This window comes from Halichoerus grypus, chromosome 2, assembly GCF_964656455.1.
Source record: "Halichoerus grypus chromosome 2, mHalGry1.hap1.1, whole genome shotgun sequence".
Taxonomy (NCBI): Eukaryota; Metazoa; Chordata; class Mammalia; order Carnivora; family Phocidae; genus Halichoerus; species Halichoerus grypus.
Genome location: NC_135713.1, coordinates 192350550 through 192372543, shown reverse-complemented (window position 1 = coordinate 192372543; position 21994 = coordinate 192350550). Strand labels below are relative to the sequence as shown.

The following is a 21994-nucleotide window of genomic DNA, read 5'->3' as shown; positions in this document are numbered from 1 at the left end:
CTGCCTTCCTCAGACCTCCTCTCCTCCCTAGGATACCCGCAGCACATACAGCCTGCTCCGTGTGACCCCAAAGAGCCGAGGACCAGAAGGCGTTTCTCTAGTCTGGCAGAGGGCCTCCTAAAAACTGTGCTGATCCCCACGAATGCCTAATGACCCTGGGAATCACTTAGCAAGAGGAAAAGCCAGACCTTTGCCCTGGCTCTGTTCACAGGTGATGGGGTTAATCGGGAATTCTCTTTTCCTTGCTCAGGGCTGTCGGTGGGGGTCTAGCTCCCCGATGACCTGGGGACACATTAGTCAGTGATAAGTGGGGCTTTCCAGCCCCTTTTATCCTGTTTACAATACATTGGCTCTCCTTGGACAAAACCCTGCTTCCCCCACCTTGCTCCTGGCTGTTATGTGCTACATGAGACAATTTGCTGATGGACTGTCCATGGAGGGCAGCTTCCTTGGACCCCCCTCCCCACCTCCCACAGCACCCAGGGCAACATCCCCTCCACCTGGTGGGTCCTGGAAGGAGCCACAGATGCTTGTTTTTCTTAGCTCATTGCAGCCTCTGAATTCAGAAATGCCATCCTTTCTGTCTGCTCAGCTTTAATCGAAGGGGTTGGGGAGCAAACCCAGAGGCAGTGAGATTATGTTTCTCTGGCTTTGGAGAGTGACTAGGGTTTTGTTGCTGTCCAAAGCAGAAGCCATCAGAGGTGTCTTAACTTCTCTATGGCAAAGCCCTCTTTGGGTTGAACGGCAGGATGAACCAACAGCTCCTCGGGGGGCAGTGTGTGGTTGCAGCCTGGACCTAGCTCCCCTACCCACCGTCAGCTTGGGCAAGCAAGTTCATTTCTGTGAGGCTCAGGATGTGTGTCTAGAAAACCGGGGTGGCGATGCTGGTCCTGCCCCCTAACCAGGTACTTACAAGCACAGAATGAGAACCTGTTGAGAAAGTACTTGAGGAGGAGGCATTTTGTTTAACACTCTGCACTGGTTGCAAGTGATGAGCCTTTCAGCAAGAATGGCCCCTCTGGGGGCGCCTGGGTGGCTCAGTCGTTAAGCGTCTGCCTTCAGCTCAGGTCATGATCTCAGGGTCCTGGGATTGAGTCCCGCGTCAGATTCCTTGCTCAGCGGGGAGTCTACTTCTCCCTCTCCCTCTACTGTTTCCCCCACTTGTCTCTCTAGCCCTCTCTCCGTGTGTCAAATAAATAAATAAAATCTTAAAAAAAAAAATGGCTCCTGTGATGCAGGCCATTTCTAATTGCCCAAAAGTCGACCCTCAAATAATTCTGGGCTTCCAAAATGGCAGGCAGGTAGAATACTTAGGAGAACAAGTTGATTAAAACAGAGTCCATTGCAAGGCAACAGATATTCAGCAAGCACATACCTAATACCAGTCACTGAGCTGGATGCTGGGGAGGCGCAGCAGAGAAAGCCCCATCTCCCGCCCTCAGGCTGGTGGACACAGAACTGGGACACCCGTGACAAGTGCGAAGTAGGAGCACCAGGTGCCAGAGCGGCACGGGGGAGGGGTTCCCCTCCAGCCTGGGTGTCAGGGGTGCTCCCCAAGGGAGGTGAAACCAGAGCTGAGACCTGAATGAGTGGGAGTTAATCGGGCCTGAGGCAGAGGGAAGGATGTCTGAAGCACAGGGAATAGTGCATGCAAAGGCAAGAGGACACCAAAGCCGTTGCGAGAACAGCTGCAATCATGTTAGTGAGGATGGAGGGAATGGCCAGGGATGTGGTCAGTAAAGAAGGCTCTGTCTGCCAAGATAAGAATTTTTTACCGGGTTCTGTAGGCACCAGGGAGCTATCAAAAATCCCAATGTAACTATGACAGCAAATCTCTGTGTTAGAAGAATCGCTTGGGCATCATTCAAGAAGATGATTGAAAAGGGGAGGGAGTGGTTGAGGAATGATGGGACCTCTTGACGGGCTCTCATAGTCCGGTAGGGGAATTGAGCTGGTATGGTGGTGTGTGGCACAGGTGGGATGGACAGTAGGGGCAACGGGGCTCAGAAGGAAACAGGACTAGGAGATGCGCCGGGGGGGGGGGCAGAGACCAGGGTTGGGGAGTATAGGGAGCACTGACAGTTTAGGAGAAGGAACCGAATGAAGCAGCCAGAGACACACAACAGATTAATTTGGTTTCAGAGACAAGAATTAAGTTCCATCAAATTGGACAGGTCAAAAATACTCTTCAGAGGTTTCAAGTTTAGCACACCACAAAGGGAACACACAGGTTGATCCCGAGTTGGTGTGCCAAATCCTGGAACCATAGAACGGTGTGGCACCTCTTGAAGCTTAAATAAAAGGAGAGAGCATGAAGGCATCATATTGATTTTCCTGAAATGTTACTTGACTCCATTAGCCAAGGCTCAAAGCCCTGCAGACGTTCCCCACGCATCTTTCCTGTCAGCATCCCAGCTTCATCTTTCTCTACTGCAGCGACCCTCTGCTCTGGCCCAGAGGAACCACACAGACTGCCCGGGACTCCCTCCACCTTGCCAAGTTTACCTCCCGGCTTGCCAGGAATGCCCTGCGCCTGCCTCTCCATATGTCTTAATCTTTCCTGTTACTTCAAGGTCCAGCTGAAATCTCATCCCTTCTGGAAAGCCTTCTTTCATCATCCACATTCGAAGGAATCTCTTCCTTCCCTGCATTCTGACAGAACCTAATTGTCTTTATGGCATTGTTACCTTTTCATAAGTCCTGTACCCTGTCTCTCCACCTAGATGACAAACTTTTTGAGGTCAGGTATTTATTGCTGTATAACAAACTATCCCCAAATTCAGTGGCTTAAAATGTCACCCAGTTTGCTGTTATCTCTTGATTTCCTGGGACAGGAATTCAGGCATAGCCTGAGTTCGATGATCCTTCAGTTCCATTCTTCTTCCTGTTGAGGTCACTGGGTGGGATTCAGCTGGCAGATAGACTAGTACAAAGGGTACGAGATGGCTTCTCCTACATGTCTGGTGCCTTGGCTGGGAGATCTGGCTCAGCTGAGCATGTTGAGTGGAGCACCTACACATACGGGCCTTCCAGAATGATAGTGTCAGGGTAGTTGAACTTCCAAGGTGACTCAGGTTTACCAGCAGGAGTGCTCCCGAAAGCTGGGTGGAAACTGCAAGAGTTCTTATGACCTGGCCTTGGGAAACCCAGCATTTCTCTTCTGCCACATTATATTGATTACACAAGTCACTAAGTCCAGCTCAGATTGAAAAGGAAATGGAATTAGACTCCATCTTTTAATGGGAGGAAAGAATATGAGACCACCTTTATTCTGCAACATGATATAGTCCTAAGATCCGGGCAAGTGAAGTCCCTGGCCCAGGTCCCAGGCCTGTGGGACCTCACTTTGGTGTGCTATTTCTGAATTTTTCTAAGTCCCCCTTCAGTGGCTGGGATCATTTTCCTCTGTTTCTCCACTTCGGGATACTGTCCAACCTTCCACCCCGTACGTGGTATCGATTGACCAAGTGCCCTGAAAAGCTCCACAGCCCATGCCTGTGGGTTGTCCAGGGCGATCTGGCAAGAAGATTGCTTCTGTCTACCAGCACAGTATTTCTTTTGTGGCATTGCCCAAGGTCACCCCAACTGAATGGTACTGACTTGCTGATTTGGGGTGATTCCCATTCATACTGGATACAGGATGAGTTCAGGACTCTGGGCTACTGACAGTCCACCATTGACCCTTGGAGCTGAGCCACCTGTTTGGGTCCACATCATGGCTCTTGCCAGCCTGTGTTCTGACCACAAGCCTGCCTCCAGTCTACAACACACCAGAATAGTGGGGCTGGCAGCATTTTTTGCCCCATGTGGGGCTCCCTACCTTCCCTGGTAAGAGTGATTACCCCACGCCCACCATAGGTTTTGCACTGCACGTCAGGCAGTCCCCCAGAGGTGGCCATGTCTGTCTTCTCTGCTCGAGACAATTACTCTGCCGACTGGCTTTTACTATCAATGTCTTCTCTTTCCTTTGATCACTCTATTGATGTCATGAGCCACTGAATCAGTCTTAAGTAGGGCTAGGGGAAGGCCATGTATTCCTTGCATGAATGGGACTTCTCTTCTTTTTTTATCCATGCACCTCCAGGCTAACTAACCTTTCTCCTCTGCCAACTGGTTTCAGTGTGGGGAAGGCAGGGGTGCAATCAACACTGAAAGAGATCATATTCTAGGAATGCAGGGATTAAGGCCTAAAGAATTGAAGAAAAGACATAGTTGGAAGATACATATATATATATATATATATATATAAAATATATAATAGCTTATATATAAGTTATATATTATATTATTATAAATTTATACTAAAAAATTCTGAACAGTGAATTATTATTCATCTTTTCCTGCATACCCTGGGGAAAATTTGCCGTTAGTGTCATCATCAGTGAAGCATAGTAACAAACTTTGGGTCATCGGTATTCATGTCAGTGTGAAGGTTGATGCAGCATCATGAGTAATAATGTAACTAGCTTTAAAGAAATAAATAAACACTCAGTTCAGGTATCATCTTCTCTTTGAAGTCCTCTTGAATCCCCAAACTAGGCTAAGTGTCACTTCTCTGTCATCACATAGTTCCTAATCACCTCTATTCCACACTCACCACATGATATTCTAAATATCTCTGTGGATGTTTCCCTTCTGTGTAGATGTGTATATTAAAGAAGGAAAAATAAGACAAAATCAAAGAGAGAGACAAACCATAAGAGACTCTTAACTGTAGGAAATAAACTGAGGGTTGCTGGAGGAGAGTTGGGTGAGGGATGGGGTAACTGGGTGATGGGCATTAAAAAGGCCCTTGATGTAATGAATACTGGGTGTTATATGCAACTGATGAATCACTAAACTCTACCTCTGAAACTAATAATACACTATATGTTATTTAATTGATTTTAAATAAAAAATAAAGAACTTCTATGGCAAGCTGATGGATGTTTTATTCATCTTTGTGCCCCAATCCTTGCATTGTGCCTGATACATAGTATGAGTTTAATGAATATATGTATGAAGATTCATGGAAAGAGACCACTGGACTAAGTGAAGTAGACTCTGGTGAGCTAGAAAACAGTTCTAGGAGAACAGAGGAGAGGTTGGAAGGCAAGCCACCCACAGAGATGTTGGCAGTGTAGATCAACTGTCCAGATGGCTTAGTCATAAAAGAAAATGAGATAGAAGTTAAAAATGCAGCAAGATGGAGGGATGGAGTTTTCTTCTCTTTAGAGAAAGCCCTATGCCCATATAAAGACCTAAGAGCCTGAGAAGCAGAGGGGAGGTCCTCTGGACTTCAATTTCCTTATCTGCCTTACCCACCTCACTGGGATGCTGTGAGGTCCAAAGAAGAGCAAAATATAGGTATAAAAATTCTTCGAGAAAATTTAAAATTTCTATCCAACCTCTAAAAGCTTCTATCTACCTATAGAATTTTTTAAAAATCTGTAAATAAAAATCTACACATGACATTTAAGATCCCCCCATGATCTGGCTCCAACTTTCCTTCTAACACTACTATTGCCCCCAGGTCCCTAAACCCAGCCACGGGAGGTCTAATGTTCTTTCTCACGATTTTCCTCTTCTCTAGCTATATCCTCAGCTTCAAATGTCCTTCCCTTCATCTCCATTAAGCCAACAAAATAAACATTTACAGGGGCGCCTGGGTGGCTCAGTCAGTTGAGCAACCGACTCTTTGCTTCTGCTAACGTCATGATCTCATGGGTGGTGGGATAGAGCCCAGCGTTGGGCTCTGCGGGGTGGGGAGTGTGCTTGAGATTCTCTCTCTCCCTCTCCCTCTGCCCCTCCTCCCCCAGGGTGAGCTGGTGTGTGCTCTCTCTAAAATAAATAAATCTTTAGGGAAAAAAAACCCACATTTACAAAGTGGTTAGCGTGTGCAAGACACTGTTAAAACTCTATTGATTCTTAAAAACAAAAACAAGAAACTGTTGATTCTTGAAAGTCCCATTCATAGGCTATTTAGTCCATGAACCCTTTGTGCTTTTCTTCAGAAAAAATGGTACTTTGTACCATTTATAGCACTTATTCTACCTGATCATGTAGCTTGAGGGCATAATTAGCCCTCTCAACAGACTATGAGAGATGAGACGTTTGAGGGCTAACTTACTTGTATTCCTCCCCCCAGGATCTGTGCCTAGTAATAGTAGGTGCTCATGAATAAATAAATATTAGAATAAATGGAAAAATGTTAGGGAAAGAATGTACATGGGTGGACAGTCTCTTGGGACACAAAACTGGGTGGGCTCCAGGATACAGGAAAATAAAAGCATCAACTTGTCAAAGGAAGAGGAACATCTCCTCCCTTGGGAGGAACTGCAGATAAGCCTGGGAGGGTGGACACGGGTTAGGTCTACGTGGAGAGACCGAAGCGTCCAAATCCTTCAAGTCCCAACTCAAACGCCACCTCCTACATTAAGTCTTTCCTGAATCTCCGACGGGGCTGACCCCAGCTCGGCTCAGTCTCTTTGGACTTTCTCCCTTGTAGATGTTTATTTGTACTTTTATCTTACTTCCTTTCCTAGAACGCGACCTCTTTTGAGGGCAAGAGGAACCCGGTTTCTCCCACAGCACACATGACACGTGGTAACCACTCATTCATTGTGAGTTTATTGGAAGGATAAATGGGGGGGGGCAGTAAACGGACAGATTTGACATAGGAGAAGCTTGGGTCAGAAAGGCCAGTGAAGAGCGAAACCTCCAGACCCACAGTTAGGTAGTTGACCGCGAAACCCACCCCAGCGAAGGGCAGGTATCCACCTGCTCTCCCGCAGCCGGGCTCTGAGGACCTCACGTCAGTCCTCTCCGACTGCCCTTGTCAAACGCCTGACTCGATGCTGAAGATCGCCCCCTGCCAAAACCTATGCTTCCTCGTCCCCAACCTGCGGCAGTGCCCCTGACTACACTTAGCCTTCTCGTCCGGGCCTCTTCTCCCGTTGTCCTCCTCCTCTCTCGCCACCACCGCCAACAGGGCGCGCGTGGGGACAGCCCTGGTCGGCAGGAGCGGGCGGGTCCTGCGACCGGAAGCCGGAAGCCGGAAGCGGGGCTGTGAGGACGTGTTCCGAGGAAGCCAGGGCCGGACCCGGCGGGGCCGGCGACATGGAGCCGCTTTACCAGCAAACGCACAAGTGAGGGCCGCGTCGGGGCACGGGCGGGGGCGCAGCCAGGCTGGGCGAGGCCGGCTCCCCTGGCTGGGGCCTCGGGGCGTCCGCCAGTGTGGAGGCCGAGTCCTTCCGCCGGGGCGCTGCCGGGGGCAGCTCGGAAGCGCTCAATCTCTGGCGGGATGCCCAAGTCAGCGGCGGATGGAGGGTCCCGCCTGATGCGTGGGGACGTTGGGCCGGACGGCTCCTGGGATCTTCGAGGCCGTGACTACCTGCTAGGTAGACTAGGCGAAGGGAAAGTCACACTTACAGATTATAATACTTTGTCCAGCACCTGCCAGCTTGATGCTCTGGGTTGGTAGAGCTGGTGGGGAGTGAAGGCCCCTACACATAGTTTACTATTTACTTGGAACAGTCAAGGGACGTCCGAAGAAAGATCTAAGGTGTGACCGGATGGGATGGAGGGTAAATGAGCAGTACAAACGGAATCTTCTTTAACAATTTGGAAAGATCCATCATTGGACTAAGGTCGTCAGAAAAAGCTTCATTGTAGCTCACAGCTCCTAAATGATGTCAGCCCCTACTCAGTTTACTAACACTGATCTTGTTGCTGCTACACTTTCCCCCTTTTTATTCTGCTATGGTTTATACTAGAGACCATAATGATGGAGTGTTTGGTTTGGGTGAGTAAAAATATAGAGCCTACTTTGTAACGGTATTAAAATGACAGAATTTGCTCTCACCCTGGGAGCCTCAGTCTCATATAAAAATTATAGGAAGGGGCTTTAAAAATTCGACCTATGAGTCAGTTGGAAAAGGAATGACAGTTCTCACGTTGCTAAGGGCAGGTCTTTTAAAGTCTGTCTTTCCCCTCAAGTACTGAACCTGGGAGTTCTGATTCTAGACTTCTTCACCTTGTTTTTCTGATCTATAAAATGTTAGTTTTGGGCCAGTTAAACTTCCAGGCTCCTTTCAGCTTCGTAATCCTGGTGATTGAGTGTCTTAAAGAAGAAAATACACAATTCTGTGAGCATCAGCAATTAACTTTTGCAGTTGCCAAAATTAATGATTGTAGCTGAATTGACACAGCAGTAACTGAGCATATGAATTGCACTGGAACTTTGAACCCAATTTGTGGTTATCTCTTGCCGTGTCCCTGAAATTACATTGAGATCAATAGTTTAAAGTTATGTATCTTGAAAACTCCTGAACCGCCTGAGCAACGAGTGAAAAAAAAAAAGATGAAAATCAGAATAAACATCTTACAGTTAAATAATACTGCATTTGGATGAAATTTATAGAGGAATAAGTAGCCAGCCTTCTATTTTTGATATTCCAGTGGTTGTAAAGGTGCCCATACTTGTCCCCTATATCGTCCAGCCTCATTCACCTTATTATCCCCAGAGATTCTGATTCATTAAGTCTGGAGCACAAGAATCTCTGTTTTTAAAAAGCTCTCCAAGTGTTTTTGATGAGCAGCTGGGTGTAAAAACTATTACTTTATCTCAAGACCAGTTTTTCCTTTTTTTGATTTTGCCTTCTGGTGGGAGGCTAATTATAGTAGAGGCAAAGTCAGGGAGATGAGAATGACCAGATGGTTCCCACTACTTTTAAGTAAAAACAACCGCAAAGGTGTGTGTGATGCTCCGTAGGTTACATAGCAGTTTCATCCTGCATTTGGATCCTGAGCCTTTAAATAATGGTGATTATTAGTACCCTATACCTAAGACTGAGGTGCCAAGGAGTTAAATGACTTGTTCATGGTCCCTCAGCCACTACATAGTGGAGCCAGAACTTGTAACCAGTATCTTTTAACTCCAAAACATTCCTGCTCACCGTGGTCAGAGGCAGCGTGGATACAAAGTGGTGTTTATGAAGGGGGATGATGGTAGTTCCATGGACTTTTAAAAAGAAATTTCATTCTTAAATTCTTCCTAGATCTTCCACATCTTCTACAGACTTTTTTTTTTTTTTTTAAGTCAGCAACAGTGACTTGCTATCAGATCTCTCTGCTTATTTATGTTACTACCCAAGCCCACCATGACTCCCATGCTGGACAGGGCTAGGACTTCCGGTTTCTAGTGTCCACACCCCCAAGTCATACCTTTGTATCACCTGTTCCTTATTGGCTTCAAGTGTGTTGTCTGAATTCCCAGTTCAGTTTAAAACAGATTTCCTACTTGGCATACAGTGGTTCCCACCGTGCCATTCGTACTTGCTTTGTTATTTTGCATTTACTTCCTCTCAGACATGAAATGTAGAGATTGGAATAATTTTCTTGGCTCTATCTCTCCTAGTTCATTCTAAGCATAGATGGGAAAAGTCAGTAATGTTTCCCTACAAACTAAAGTTTATCCGTTTTAGCTTGGAAAATAGTAAAAGCCACCTGAAGGGTGTTTATAGGGTGGGTGTTGCCATCCTCTCTCCCTCTGTCCTCATAGAATTTAAGATCTGAAAGTGGGGGTGGTGGTGCCTCGGCGGCTCAGTTGGTTAGGCATCTGACTCTTGGTTGCGGCTCAGGTCATGGTCTCAGGGTTGTGAGATTGAGCCTGGTGTCGGGCTCCGCCCTGGGCACGGAGCCTGCCTGGAGTTCCCTCTCTCTCTCTGCTGCACACCTCCCCCCCCACTCTCGCACATTCTCGCGCGCGCTCTCTCTCTCTCAAGAAATTAAAAAAAATAAAAGGGACTGGCAAGATCTTCCATTCCAACACACTTTGGTCAGGAAGACGCTTTATAAAACCCAAGACAGTTCATGTACCTTGTGTTTAAGCATGCAGGAGCTCTTGTTTTTCTTCCTTTTCTTGAAGAGAGAGAGTTCATAATTATTCTCGGGTTCTTTTCGTGGGGCAGGGGCACACTGCGCTGAAATCTGTCATCTTGAAATTTGCACCTTTTGGTTCTGGATCTCCCTTAAGGAACAGCAGTGGAGGACAAACCCGTTCCTCTTCGTATGTGTTAACTCTAGATACTTGAAGAGTACCAGCTGCCCCATTTAATTTACGGTTTTTCCCCTTTTCTTTCCTCAGAGGCTTACTATCACTAGCTCTTTCGACCATTCCTCTTTGTGACTTGAGTTCTAGACTTCCCCGGTCATCTTGTTCATCCATCTTCCGTTAGGGGAAGCCTTTAATAAACAGTGTCCTTTAACAGATGGCTCCCAGAATGAAGTGCCAGTCGATATTGTACATTTGACTTTTTTTAAAAAGTCTTAAGTCAAAATGCTTTTCATCCCTGACAAATTTCATCTTACTACTTTAGCCTAAATGAAAAATGTTAATACTTGTTTTGTGGTACAATATCCTACCCGTTCATTATAGTACAGAATCATACGCAAATTTCATAAGCGTAAGTTAGTTTAAAAAAAAAATATTGAACAAAACATAGAGCCAAAGGCAGTCCTGTGGTAGAATGCTGGGAATCTTCCCTGGCATCCCTTGGGTACCATCATGTAGCCCACCGTGAAGCCCTCATCCTTAAAGTTTAAAATACTTGTCAATCCATTGGGAGAAATGTGATATCTCATTATTTTTAATTTGCATTCTCCTGATGACTAGTCAGGTGGAGTGTCTCTTTATATACCTATTGGCCTTTTGGGTTTTCTTTTCTGTCAGTTGCCCTTCGCCCATTTTACAGAAGTGCTTTGTTTGACTTTTCCTATTGACTTGTAGCATTTTTCTTAAATATTCTAGACATTAGTCCTTTCTCATCTGCTCCAGGTATTTTCCAGTCTCTCCCTGTCTTTTTATTTATTTATTTTTTTATAGTGCTTTTGCTGTAGAAAAGTTGTTTTAATGTAGTCAAATTTACCAGCCTTGTGGTTTTTGAGGTTTGGGGGATAGTTTTGGTTATTGTCTTGTTTAAGAAATTCTTTAACCTGAATCATAATACGTACTCCTGTGTTTTCTTCAGAAAGTTTTTTTTTTTAATTTAAATTCAGTTACTTAACATCTAATGTATTATTAGTTTCTGAGGTAGAGTTCAGTGATTCATTGGTTTCTTCAGAAAGTTTTAAAGCCTCGCTTTTTCCGTTTGGGCTTTAAACCATCTTGAGTTTATTTTTGTGTATTATGTGAGATACCGTCTTCTGCGTGGGTAACAAACTGAGCCTTTGGCATTGATGGTAGTCCATTCTTTTCCCACTCATTTATGTCATCGAGTCCCCAAACACGGAGGACTCTTTCTAGCCTCTATTCTTTGCTCTTGAGTCAGCATTGGGGTCAGGGTTTGTCTGTCTGTCTCTGCACTGCTACCATATTGGTTTTACTATTACGACTTTGTAATAAGTGTTCATAGGAGGTGGGACAGGTCATCCCTCTCATACTTAACTCAGAGTTGTCTTGGATATTTTTTGCCCCCCACCCCTTTTTTTATTATGTTCCTGTTCCTGTCAATAATGCCGCTAATTTTCAGATTTGCTCTATGAAGCTACCATTGAAAATTTACCTCACTGCCTACATGCAGGTCTTCTGTGAAATCCTAATTCTCCTTTCCTTCAGTGTTGCCATGCAGTCCTCTACTGCTGTTTCTATGGTAACCTGATCCAGATGTTGGTTAAGTCAAGCTGCATCCCTATATCTGCCTCCAAATCTCCACGTGCCCCATTCTGAACTATCAGGACTTACCTTACTGGAGTAGCAGTCTGGTCCCTCCATCTCTAGTAGTGATTTCTAGTTTCCTCTCAGGGCCATGGGTCTCCCCCAGGTGCACTCAGAGTCATCAGAGAGTGGGTCTTGCTTCTGGTGCCAGGGGTCATGTTTAGGGGCTACAGGAAAGCCCTGGAAAAGCCAAGAGGAAGGTGAAACAAAATTTGGGCTCCTTTGCTTGCATTGGTCAATTTGGGTTCACAGTTTGTGGTGCTCATGGTGGAGGATGGCTGCTGATGTTTCCCTCCAGGGTTGGAGAGGAAATAAGAGCTCAGCAGATTCCTTCTCTGTGCTTCTAAGGTACAGAGGCCAAAAGCACCAGGAAGCAGTTGTCAGGGGCAGCATAAGCAGTAGTCCAGGCCTGATCACAGAGGCCTGCTAGGAAGGGCTCCGAGGGTGACCTTGGCCAAGCCCAGGGGAACCTCCAGAGAGTGCTCTAGGGCCTGATGTCTGGGACCATGCTAGAGGGCCAGGGTACGGTGTTGCATTTCCAAACAAGATAGCAATCGCCTGGTATTGCCAGGGAGAGGTGTTTACCAAACAGGAGATCCCTATCTTTCAGGACCTTCTCTGATCGTTTTCTGCAGCTAATCGCCTCATCCCTTCTCCCCTCCAACCCCAACTCTCTTTCAGGCCGGCCAGCCTGCTTGTAATCCACATGACATGCCTTTTTGCATATCATTTTCTTCATCTCTTCTCTCACCAGATCATGTCTCCCATCTTCAAAATGATCTTCAGAACTCGCTTCACCCCACCAGGTTCCCCCAGCTTACTCTTTTATGTTCTTGCCTTTGCTTGATACCACCACTCCTCAGCTTCCTTTTTGTTTATACTTGTATGTATGAGCGCTCTCTCAAATCTGGGGACTTTTCATGTCCCTCTGGCCTGTCATTCCTAATTACATTGTTTCTCAAGGACAAGGATTATATCTGTCCTGCCCTTTGACTCTCCCTAGTACAGACCAGCACTCAGCACATTGGGTCAAAGAACAGAGAGTGGGATTGGCTGGGTCCAGATTGAGGTTTATCACTTGCTGTGTGACCTTGAACAAGCTACGTAACCTTTCTGGGCTTCAGTTGTCTTATTTACAAAATGAAGATGATAATGGTGCTTTCTTCGTGGGGTTATTGACTTCGAGAATGTCTTAGATGTGGCAAGTGCTCAGTAAATGCTGCCTGTCGGTATTATTATTCATATTCGTGTTAAATTATTAGAAACCCTGCCAAAACATGTGGCCTAAAGTGCCACTTACAAATTTTACAGTTCAGCGATGCTGTCAATTTAAATCAGTTACATGTTGGCATCAGAAAACGTGTCTTTCCTGACCGAAGCACTGTTGATTACTCCTGTCTCGCTCATTTCCTCTCTCTTCCTTTGATAGGCAGGTCCACGAGATCCAGTCTCACATGGGACGCCTGGAGACGGCAGACAAGCAGTCTCTGCACAGTGAGTAATTAACTATGGAGACCAGAGTCCTTTCTCTGATGACACGATGCTAATGGGCTGGGTTTCCTGACCGCGTTTCTGCCTCAGGGGCTTAATGATTCGGCGCAGAATGAGTTCTGTTGTTAGGGTGGACAGAAAAACCCTCTGGCAAAGTCGCTGACTTCCCTGATTGTGCCCTGTGGAATCCCACCAGTCTTATCCCCCATTACCCCTCCACTCAACCTGACATGGCCCTATGGGAATGGACATTCTCTCCTCCATCTGTCTTAATCTAATTACCGAGCGCTTAGAGGAATGTACTCCATACCAACTCAGAGATATTTAACTGGAATCGGTCATTTCTTCTGAGCTGAGAACTGTGGCTTTTTAGGAGGATTATTCAGAAACGAATAGCAATATTAATTAGTTTAGTTCCCACACCCTGGTTTCTTTGGAGAAGAGCTCTGCTTTTTGTTTCGTGGTTTCTTTGCCGTTGTAAGGAAAGGTCCTCTCTCAGAGCTGGTCAGACAGGCATCGCTGGTTCCCCACACGCTGCGGAGGCCACCCCCTCACCTCCCTGCCTGGCTGTCAGCACGCCCGATTCTGGCCACTTGTGCCTCCTTTCCACAGCCTCAAAAGCATCTCTGGGTTCTGTGCCCACCTCGTTCTCATCTAAACTGTATATCAGCTGTAGGTTGGACAGGTCCACTGTCATGTCTTTCTGGGGCGAGAAGCAGTCTGGATGCCTTTCTTCTGTGCACAGATTAGTGTCCAGTCAGCTCTGTTTGCCTTCCCAACATTCCCATCGTCATACGATTAAAAATGGAAAAGCGGTAATTTCAACTGTTTATCAAAAGGGATAAGGAAAATGAGTGTATTTATCATATCTTTACCTCTGTGGATTCTTTCCTGGGCCTTTCCTAGTGATATTTGGTCTATTTTGGGGACATCAGCGTCAGCCTGCCCATTTTTATGGAAAGCCTTAAGGGAGCGCTCCTCTGTGTTTCACACACTAATCTTCCCCTTTGCTTTTTTTTTCTTTTAACCTCATTACTGTAGGGAATTCAATTGGCAGCCTTTTTACTAGATATTTATAACTCGTATCTGAGAATAATCTCAAAGGAAAAGAGACCTCATTCTGTTTCAGAAGATACTGCATTTTGCTTAAAATATTTCATTTCTAAAAGCAAGAAATTTATTTCTACAGATTTATCTAGCTTTTTAAAAAATTGGCATTGTTATGGCTTTAACAGCTACGTGTGTGTGTGTTTAGAACAACATTTACAGAGTCACTTGGTATAACTTGAATTTTTTCCAGTTACTCACTAGTATATGTGTTTTTCTCCTTTTAAAATGCGTTTCTTTGAATTTATTGGATATGGAAAAAAGATGTGTTTAATGTATCCTTCTAATTTAAGTTCGCTGTCTCTTTTCCGGCAATTATTCTTTTTTCTCTTTTGTGCAGTAGTAGAAAACGAAATCCAAGCAAGCATAGACCAGATATTCAGCCATCTAGAACGTCTGGAGATTTTGTCCAGCAAGGAGCCCCCTAACAAAAGACAGAATGCCAAACTGTGAGTGCTCTGACACCCTCAGCCCATGAGGGCTAGCCCAGGGGAGGCTAGCGAATATTCTGAAAATCCATTTACGCATTGAAAAATGAGACTCTGTAAAGATAAAGTTCCCCTAAAGGGCACGATTCCCTTTCAGTGATGCTTCCTCAAAATAAAAACCCTGTGAGGTTAGTGGCTCAGAAGCCTCGTGTCTCCTCACGTTGGGTCATTTTGAAATTTTGCCTCCGGTATTGCTGTTCTGACCAGACCCAGGGCCACTTGAAGCCTCCTGCTGTCGGAGAGGTTGGCTCTGGCCTTTGGTTCCTGCTGCCTTCTTGGGTTGAAATGAAATCTTGCCCTTAATCACTTCAGTCAGTCTGTTTATAATGAGATGCCAATCTTAGGTTTGATTCTCCCCTATGAAATTAAAATGAAACCCCCCTCACCACCTCCACCCCAGCCCCTGCTCCCAAAAGTTTTATGAAACTTTGTTGATGCTTTACTCGAAAGATGCCCTTGGGCTTCTTTTCGGAAAGCGATACAGTCCATCGAAGGTCAGGGAGAGGTCCTTGAGCCTGCTTCCTGTCACCTGTTCCCTGTCATGCATCCAGACTCAGAGACCAGCAGAGCTTAAGTAAAGCTGCTGGAATCTCGTGGGCTACCACCCGACTGGAACCACAGGCTGCTGCTTTTTTTTCACCATCTTTGATCAAAATCAGATGATTCTGTCGGGGATAATGCGAAGCGGTGTGGGGAGAAGGAAGGAAGCATCTTCCTTGAATACAAAGCCTGGCCACTGCAGTGTGCTGCCTCGGGTTCCTGACATGTAGTCTCTCTCTCCATCAATTCCAGGCGTGTTGACCAGTTGAAGTATGACGTCCAGCACCTGCAGACCGCTCTCCAAAACTTCCAGCATCGGCGGTACACAAGGGAACAGCAGGAGAGACAGCGAGCGGAGCTTCTGTCTCGCACGTTCACCACTAACGTAAGCCGGGCTCCGGGGTGGGGATCTGCAGGTACCTGGCAGCTCCCTGGAGCTGCGGCTGGGGTCTTGGAGCTTCATCCTCTTCGGGGGTGTCTGAAGCCGACCGAGGAGGAGGAGACTAACTGGAAACGACAGTGGCCTTCGTGCATTGCCGCCGACACTAGACCCAGACAGGGAATCTCTTTTGCTGACACAGAAGCCCGACAAGGAAGCGGTTACACTGAGGGAATGGGCAGAGGTGAAAATGACCTGGTTGGACCGAGAGGTGGAAGTTCATGTGGTGGAAACGTTTTTTTCTGGTCAGATAGAGACATGATGATGAGAACGGAGACCGTTTGTCAGGAGGGCAGCGTCCCAAACCTGCCTTCGGGCGCTCGGCACGGCTGTCTGTGGCTCCAGGCTCGGATCCGTGAAAATGTTTTTGCCCCGAATCTGAGCAGCAGTTTGGAGGAATTTGTTAACAGATACTTTGTTTTGGACAGATTGCTTAACTTTGAGCCTGTTCGAAAGTGGCCTGTTGGCTTACATGTTTGATTTGGGGGACACCCTTGGCCCTGCCCTTGGATCTCGATAGGATCATTTCCTGCACACGGCTGTAGAGCATGCTGGCCTTTTGCATGTCCTGCATCATATATTTCCACCAGGCGAGGTGGGTTTGGGGGACTTTATGTTTTTTGTTTCGTTTTACAGAGAGGTTCATTTTCTGATGAGGTCTTAGCGTTCTGAGCCTGCCGTTAGAATTCAGATCAGTCCACATGTCACAGAGGTTTGTCTTTTTGCCACGTCTCCACTGGCAGTAAATCTCCCTGAGTGTTTCAGAATGTGCCGGCATAGATTTTGCTTCTCTAGGGTAAGCAGTCACGTATCAGTGGTTAACAGTTGAAAAGTGTAATGAGGATGTGCTTGGTGGTAGAGCGGTAAGCGTAGTTCCTTTCCTTTTTTTTTTTTTTTTTTTTTGTAGTTTCCAGGTTTTCATAGATGCCTTTCAAAAGCGTAATGAACTATACAACACACTAAAAGGTTTGTGGGCTTTTGATAGTCATGGCATTGGGTATTCAGGCCTGTTTTAGGCCAGGGACGATCACTTAGAATTATTTTGTTTCTGATAAGACCTCTCCCTGATAAGCTTGGTGCGGTGCGGAGCACACAGTGCCCTTAGTAAAAATTGACTTGCCAAATGAGCTACTTGCTGGTCATTCTGTGAGCTAAAACTAGGATACGTTTTTCTGAGCGATGATGCCACATTAGCTATTAGAGGGTAAGAAAGATTTGTATATAAAAGGCAGATCTGCAGATGCTGGTCAGGTGAAGAGAAGTCGCTCATTGATTCATTCAAACGCTGGAGTCTTTCGCCCCCCTGAGCACTGGTCATGTGCAGAACACTATTGAAGGTGCCGAGAGTAAAGCTTGGGAAAAAAGGCAAAGCCGGGGCTCCTCCCTGGGAGACGCTCCCGTGTGAGCTGCAGGGACGGAGAGCAGGGGCGTGGGAAATGATTCCAGACTTGTGCAGCAGACTTAGCCTCTTGGTGATGATTGAAGGAGGTGAGAAGGGCACTGCTTGCCAGGCCGAAGAGTGTGCTATGGTCAGGAGGCAGGAAAGCGGAAGTACGGCCAGTCCCGACCGGCTTCTGTATATGGCCCACTTTGGTGTAAACTCAGAGCCCCAGGACCAGTCTCAGGGTTTGTCTCCACAGGGTGGTTAAGAGGGCAGGCTCCGCACTCAGTAGTGAGATGCAGGCCCCGCTGGACTTAGCAGCTCCGCCCGATCTCAGACAAGCTGTTCCACCTCTCTGGGTTTCAGTTTCTTCACCTCTAAAATGGGGACACTATAGTAACTACGTCGTCACGTTAAGAGTGAGGATTAAGTGAGCTTAGGGTAATGCGCACTCAGAGGGGAAAGCACTTGATCAGTGTCTGTTTTTCCCTCCCTCCCTTCCTTTCTTTACAGCCCTTTCTTGCCTGCTTAGGAGAATTGTCATTCAGGCTACCATTAGGCCTTCCATGGAAATGGGCTCCTCTGTCCTGAGTCTCCATCTAATGGCAGGGATAAGCTGTAGATAAAACAGCTGCAGAACCAAAGCAAACCTTTAATACTGTGTTAAGGGAAAGCCAAGGAGAGGAACACGTGGACCACGCTAAGTTCATAGTCAGGGAAGTAGTCAGAGAAAGCCTTTAGGAGAAGGCCAGCGAGGCCTTGAAGGCCTGATGTTTTTCCTAGGCGGTGGTCATGGTAGAGAGGCAGGAATGAACGGGCCTTGTGTAGCGGGACTCATTTGCAGAGTGCCAAGTCAGAGGGAAGTTGCTCTTCCTCTGAGCGAACAGAGGCCACCCCAGGTCTTGGCTTTGCTTTCTCCTTTCTGTTAGGTTCCTCTGATTCTTGCACCATTTCCTCTGGCTGTTCCTCTGGCTTGGCCTTGGCCAAAAGGCAGAGCGGCCAGATGCGGTGGGACCCCAGGAGCTGACCAGCCAGCAGAGCTAATCCAGTGCCTGCGTCTCTTTCACAGGACTCTGATACCACCATCCCAATGGATGACTCGCTGCAGTTCAACTCCTCCCTCCAGAAAATTCACCACAACATGGATGACCTCATTGGAGGAGGGCACAGTATTCTGGAGGGACTGAGGGCCCAGAGACTGACCTTGAAGGTGGGGGCCCTTCTGGGGGACAGGGAAAAGGCCCTTTGTTTTGGCCTCATCCAACGGTTTGGTACCTGCGTTTACATTGCGGTTCCGTATCCTCACATTTTGAGATTTTGATGGAGTCTGGGATCCTTCCTATCAGAGCTGAATTATTGTGAGTCCACAGGTCACCACACTGTCTTCGCCAGGAGCTATTTCTTGTGCTTGCAGCGAAGCATAATTTAGCATCTCTCGGTGTCTAGGTCCTTTTCCATTTACTGAACCTGTCATGAAAGTGACTGCTACAAAAGGAACCAATAAGACCAAGAAATTCCACAATTTCAGAAATGACAGAATCCATGATTCTAAGAAGGCAGATGCGGCCGTATGGGGCACCTCCCCTTCCCATGGCTTCCCAGAGAGCACCCCCCCCCCCCACACACACACAGACCACCTTGGAACTGAGACCTTTTGTGCTCCTGTAACTGAGCCCCCGTGGGTGGGGTCTTAGGGCCGCCCTGGTAGACCGGCAGCACCGGCTGTTGACCCACAGCACCGCTAGCACTCTCGTTAGTCACAGGTGTTTCTAGAAGCCCTGCCCCATTGGCTGACACTCAAACCTCCCCCCACCCCACCCCCGATCCCGGGAGTGGTTTACAGAAACATTACACAGATTCTGATGTCAATCGTGGTGTTTCAGCCTCAGCCCTTTTCCTGTATCAGCCCTGATGGATAATGGGGTGTGGGCTGTGCCTATTATCAGGGTGTGGTCCCCTGTGAACGAAGCACTCCCAGCCACTGAGCTGTGAGAAACAGTCACTCGGAAGTGTGAGCTTTATCTTAGTTTTTGTTGGACCACGTTGAGCCTGTCAGCTCCGCAGGACTTCAGTACGTGGCTGGACAGCCCCTGCCATCTTTACTAAGGAGAAGGTCAGGCGAGCCGTGAGGGACACTTGACCTCCTGCCGCTGGCCGTGGTGCTTCTGATGGTCTAGAAGTGTGGTCTCTGACAGCTTCACAGGTGCCCCTCTTTCCGAGCGGCCACCTGCAGTAATCTCAACTGATAAGTGATGACTCATCTGCCCTTTCTTTAGAAAACTGTCCACATCCCAGAAAAACAGTAAAACCCTTTTGTTTATTGATGTTAGAGAGCGTGCATGAGAGCGGGGGGTGGGGGGAGCTTGCAGAGGGAGGGAGAATCTTCAGCAGGCCCCATGCCCATCAGGGGCTCGATCCCACGACCCTGAGATCATGACCTGAGCTGAAATCAAGAGTTGGGACACTTACTGACTCAGCCCCCCAGGCGCCCCAGTAAAACCCTTTTAGAATAAGACTCACCATATTGCACTAATGTCGACCTGGTGGGGGTTAGTTAGAGCTTCTTGTTAAACCCAGTGTTCATTTCCCAGCAAAGTCTGGTGTCACGGGGGAGTCCAAGCAGCATCTGCCCCTAGGCTGTCCCCAGAAGGAAGTGCAGGGAAGCCTGAGAGGCGGGTAGGGTTGGAATGTGAGTTTTCTAATTCACTTTCCTCCACGCACCTACCCTACTTGCCTTTTGTCTCTTGATTCCCGCCACCCACCTCCCACCCCACTTCCATCCGGGGTTTTCCTGCCTAAACCATTTGAAAGGAATATAGGAGAGAGCATGAAGGAACTGGGCCGTGGTTTGGAGAAATTTGTGGTTGGAAAGGAATACATTTTTTTTTTGAAATTTATGTTAATTTTCAGGTGATTTTAGAAGCTTGCTACTTGCACTTTGTACAGTGATGAAATAATCTGCTCTCAGAGCGAAGCAGAACCTTTAGCGTGAGCCTAAATTTTACCATCACTGTCGTGGAAAAAACACATCTCTGGCCTCCTCTGGCAACAGTTAAGTTGGACTTGAGAGATCCCTCTCAGGCTTGTTCGTCATTGCCTGGGCTGAACCCAGGTTTTGAATTCCTGTCCTCATGTTGTTTTCACTTCTGCCTCTTCTCTCTTGCTCGTTGATGCATCGTTCATTTAAAAAATGCATGGAGGGCATTAGGTTAGATGCCATCTGTAAGGATGCGGTGGGTGGTGTGTACAGAAGTAGGTTAGGGTCTGCCCCAGGAGTCATTTATACTTGTTACTTCGTAAGAAATTGAGTGTGCTTAAAAACAAAACTTAGAAAGCAGAGAGGAAGGGCACGCTGGGTGGTGTGTGCTGTTGATTTAGGAGTAAAATACCCTTTTGGTTTTGGTGGCGTTTATGTAAGGGGTCGCTGTGTTGGTGTCTGTCATTCCATGTCACCCACGTCGGACCCTCTGGTAAACATGGATGTTGACCCACACGTTACACACCAAAGAATCCCAGAGGTTTCTACTCTACAAGGTGAACAGGTTAGGGAGCAGAGGAAGAGTTTTTGGATGTTGCCCTTTCAAAAAAAATACATAAAACATTCCAACATAAAAAAATTTTCTTGAGGTATAACGTACATACAGTGTACAGATGTAATTTGCCCGGGTCATTGAATTTTAGCAGACGCGCACCCCTTTGTAATTCACACTGCTGTCCAGACAGAGACTCTTTCCATCGGCCCTGGACAATCCGTCCTGCTTTTCCCAGCCAGATGATTCCTCCTTCCAGGCAACCATTGTTTTGATTATCTCACCATAAAGGAGTTTTGCCTGTTACTGAACTTCATATAAATGTGTTCGGAAGTGTGGCTTCCTCTCAGGAGTGTTTTCCAAGCTCTTTCATATTGTTCATGTCGGTCATTAGGTCCTTTTAATTGTCAAGGAGTATCTCCATCATGCAGATTCACTGGACATTGTTTACCCATTCTCTGGTTGACGTACACCTGGATTGTTTCCAGTGTTTGGATATTCTCCTGTGTTTTCCTTCAGAAGCTTTATGTTTAATTCTGCGATCCATCTCAAATTCATTTTTGTGCATAATATGAATTGAGGATCTTCTCACACACATACACGTATATGATATATAGGAGACGTGTGTGTGTGTGTGTATATGTCCGTGATACGTATGTGTGCTAGAGTCCATTGTTCCAGCACATTTGTGGAGAAAACTTTTCTTGCCTCCTTGCTTTGCTCTGGTACCTTAATCAGAAGTCATTTGACCGTAAGCGTCGATCTGTTTCTGATTAATACTGCATTTTATATGCTTTAGGCATGACCAGGAGACTGTCTGTTGGTAAAGTCCCATTCCTTGGCAAGACGAGTTGATCGTTGTTTTTCGTTCTCTGCTTGTCTGCCCCAGGGGACTCAGAAGAAGATCCTCGACATTGCCAACATGCTGGGCTTGTCCAACACCGTGATGCGGCTCATTGAGAAGCGGGCTTTCCAGGACAAGTACTTTATGATCGGTGGGATGCTGCTCACCTGTGTGGTCATGTTCCTCGTGGTGCAGTACCTGACGTGAGCCAGCCACGCCCCGAGGCTACCATCGTTCCCGCCGAGTGAGAGTCTGCGTGAGAGCGTGTGCGTGAGCGAGAGAGGGGGGCCCAGAGGCTGCCTTCTGAAATGTATGCCCTTCTTAACTGTGAAGACCACTCGGAAGTAATTGTGATCTGTAACCTAGTGGGAGTTTCAAACCTGCTCTGTGTGCTGTGGTACCTTGGAGGGGGGAGTTAGTGCCCCCACGATGCACGGCGCTTAGGAAATGAAAGAAGTACCTGTTCTCTCTCTCTCTTT

General features: G+C 46.9%; 1 protein-coding gene across 4 annotated transcripts; it reads left to right on the top strand.

The window, feature by feature from the left end:
• Positions 1–7012: 7012 nt before the first annotated feature.
• Positions 7013–21980, top strand: GOSR2 (golgi SNAP receptor complex member 2). 4 transcript variants are annotated; one of them, XM_078065854.1, is made up of 6 exons: positions 7013–7127; positions 13125–13189; positions 14637–14742; positions 15574–15706; positions 18211–18351; positions 21561–21980. In XM_078065854.1, the coding sequence occupies exons 1-6, from the start codon at positions 7099–7101 to the stop codon at positions 21720–21722; spliced, it is 636 nt and encodes a 211-aa protein (XP_077921980.1). In that variant the 5' UTR covers positions 7013–7098; the 3' UTR covers positions 21723–21980. The 4 variants fall into 4 exon arrangements, with proteins under 4 accessions (XP_077921980.1, XP_077921981.1, XP_035959026.1 ...); XM_036103131.2 differs by having other exon boundaries at positions 7026–7127; positions 14634–14742; XM_078065855.1 differs by lacking the exon at positions 18211–18351.
• Positions 21981–21994: the final 14 nt, after the last annotated feature.

Coding starts and splice junctions, on each gene's coding strand:
- GOSR2 (XM_036103131.2), top strand. CDS start 7,099: ATGGAGCCGCTTTACCAGCAAACGCACAA. Junction 13,190..14,633: donor AGACAAGCAGTCTCTGCACA/GTGAGTAATTAA, acceptor TCTTTTGTGCAG/TAGTAGAAAACGAAATCCAA. Junction 15,707..18,210: donor CTCGCACGTTCACCACTAAC/GTAAGCCGGGCT, acceptor TCTCTTTCACAG/GACTCTGATACCACCATCCC.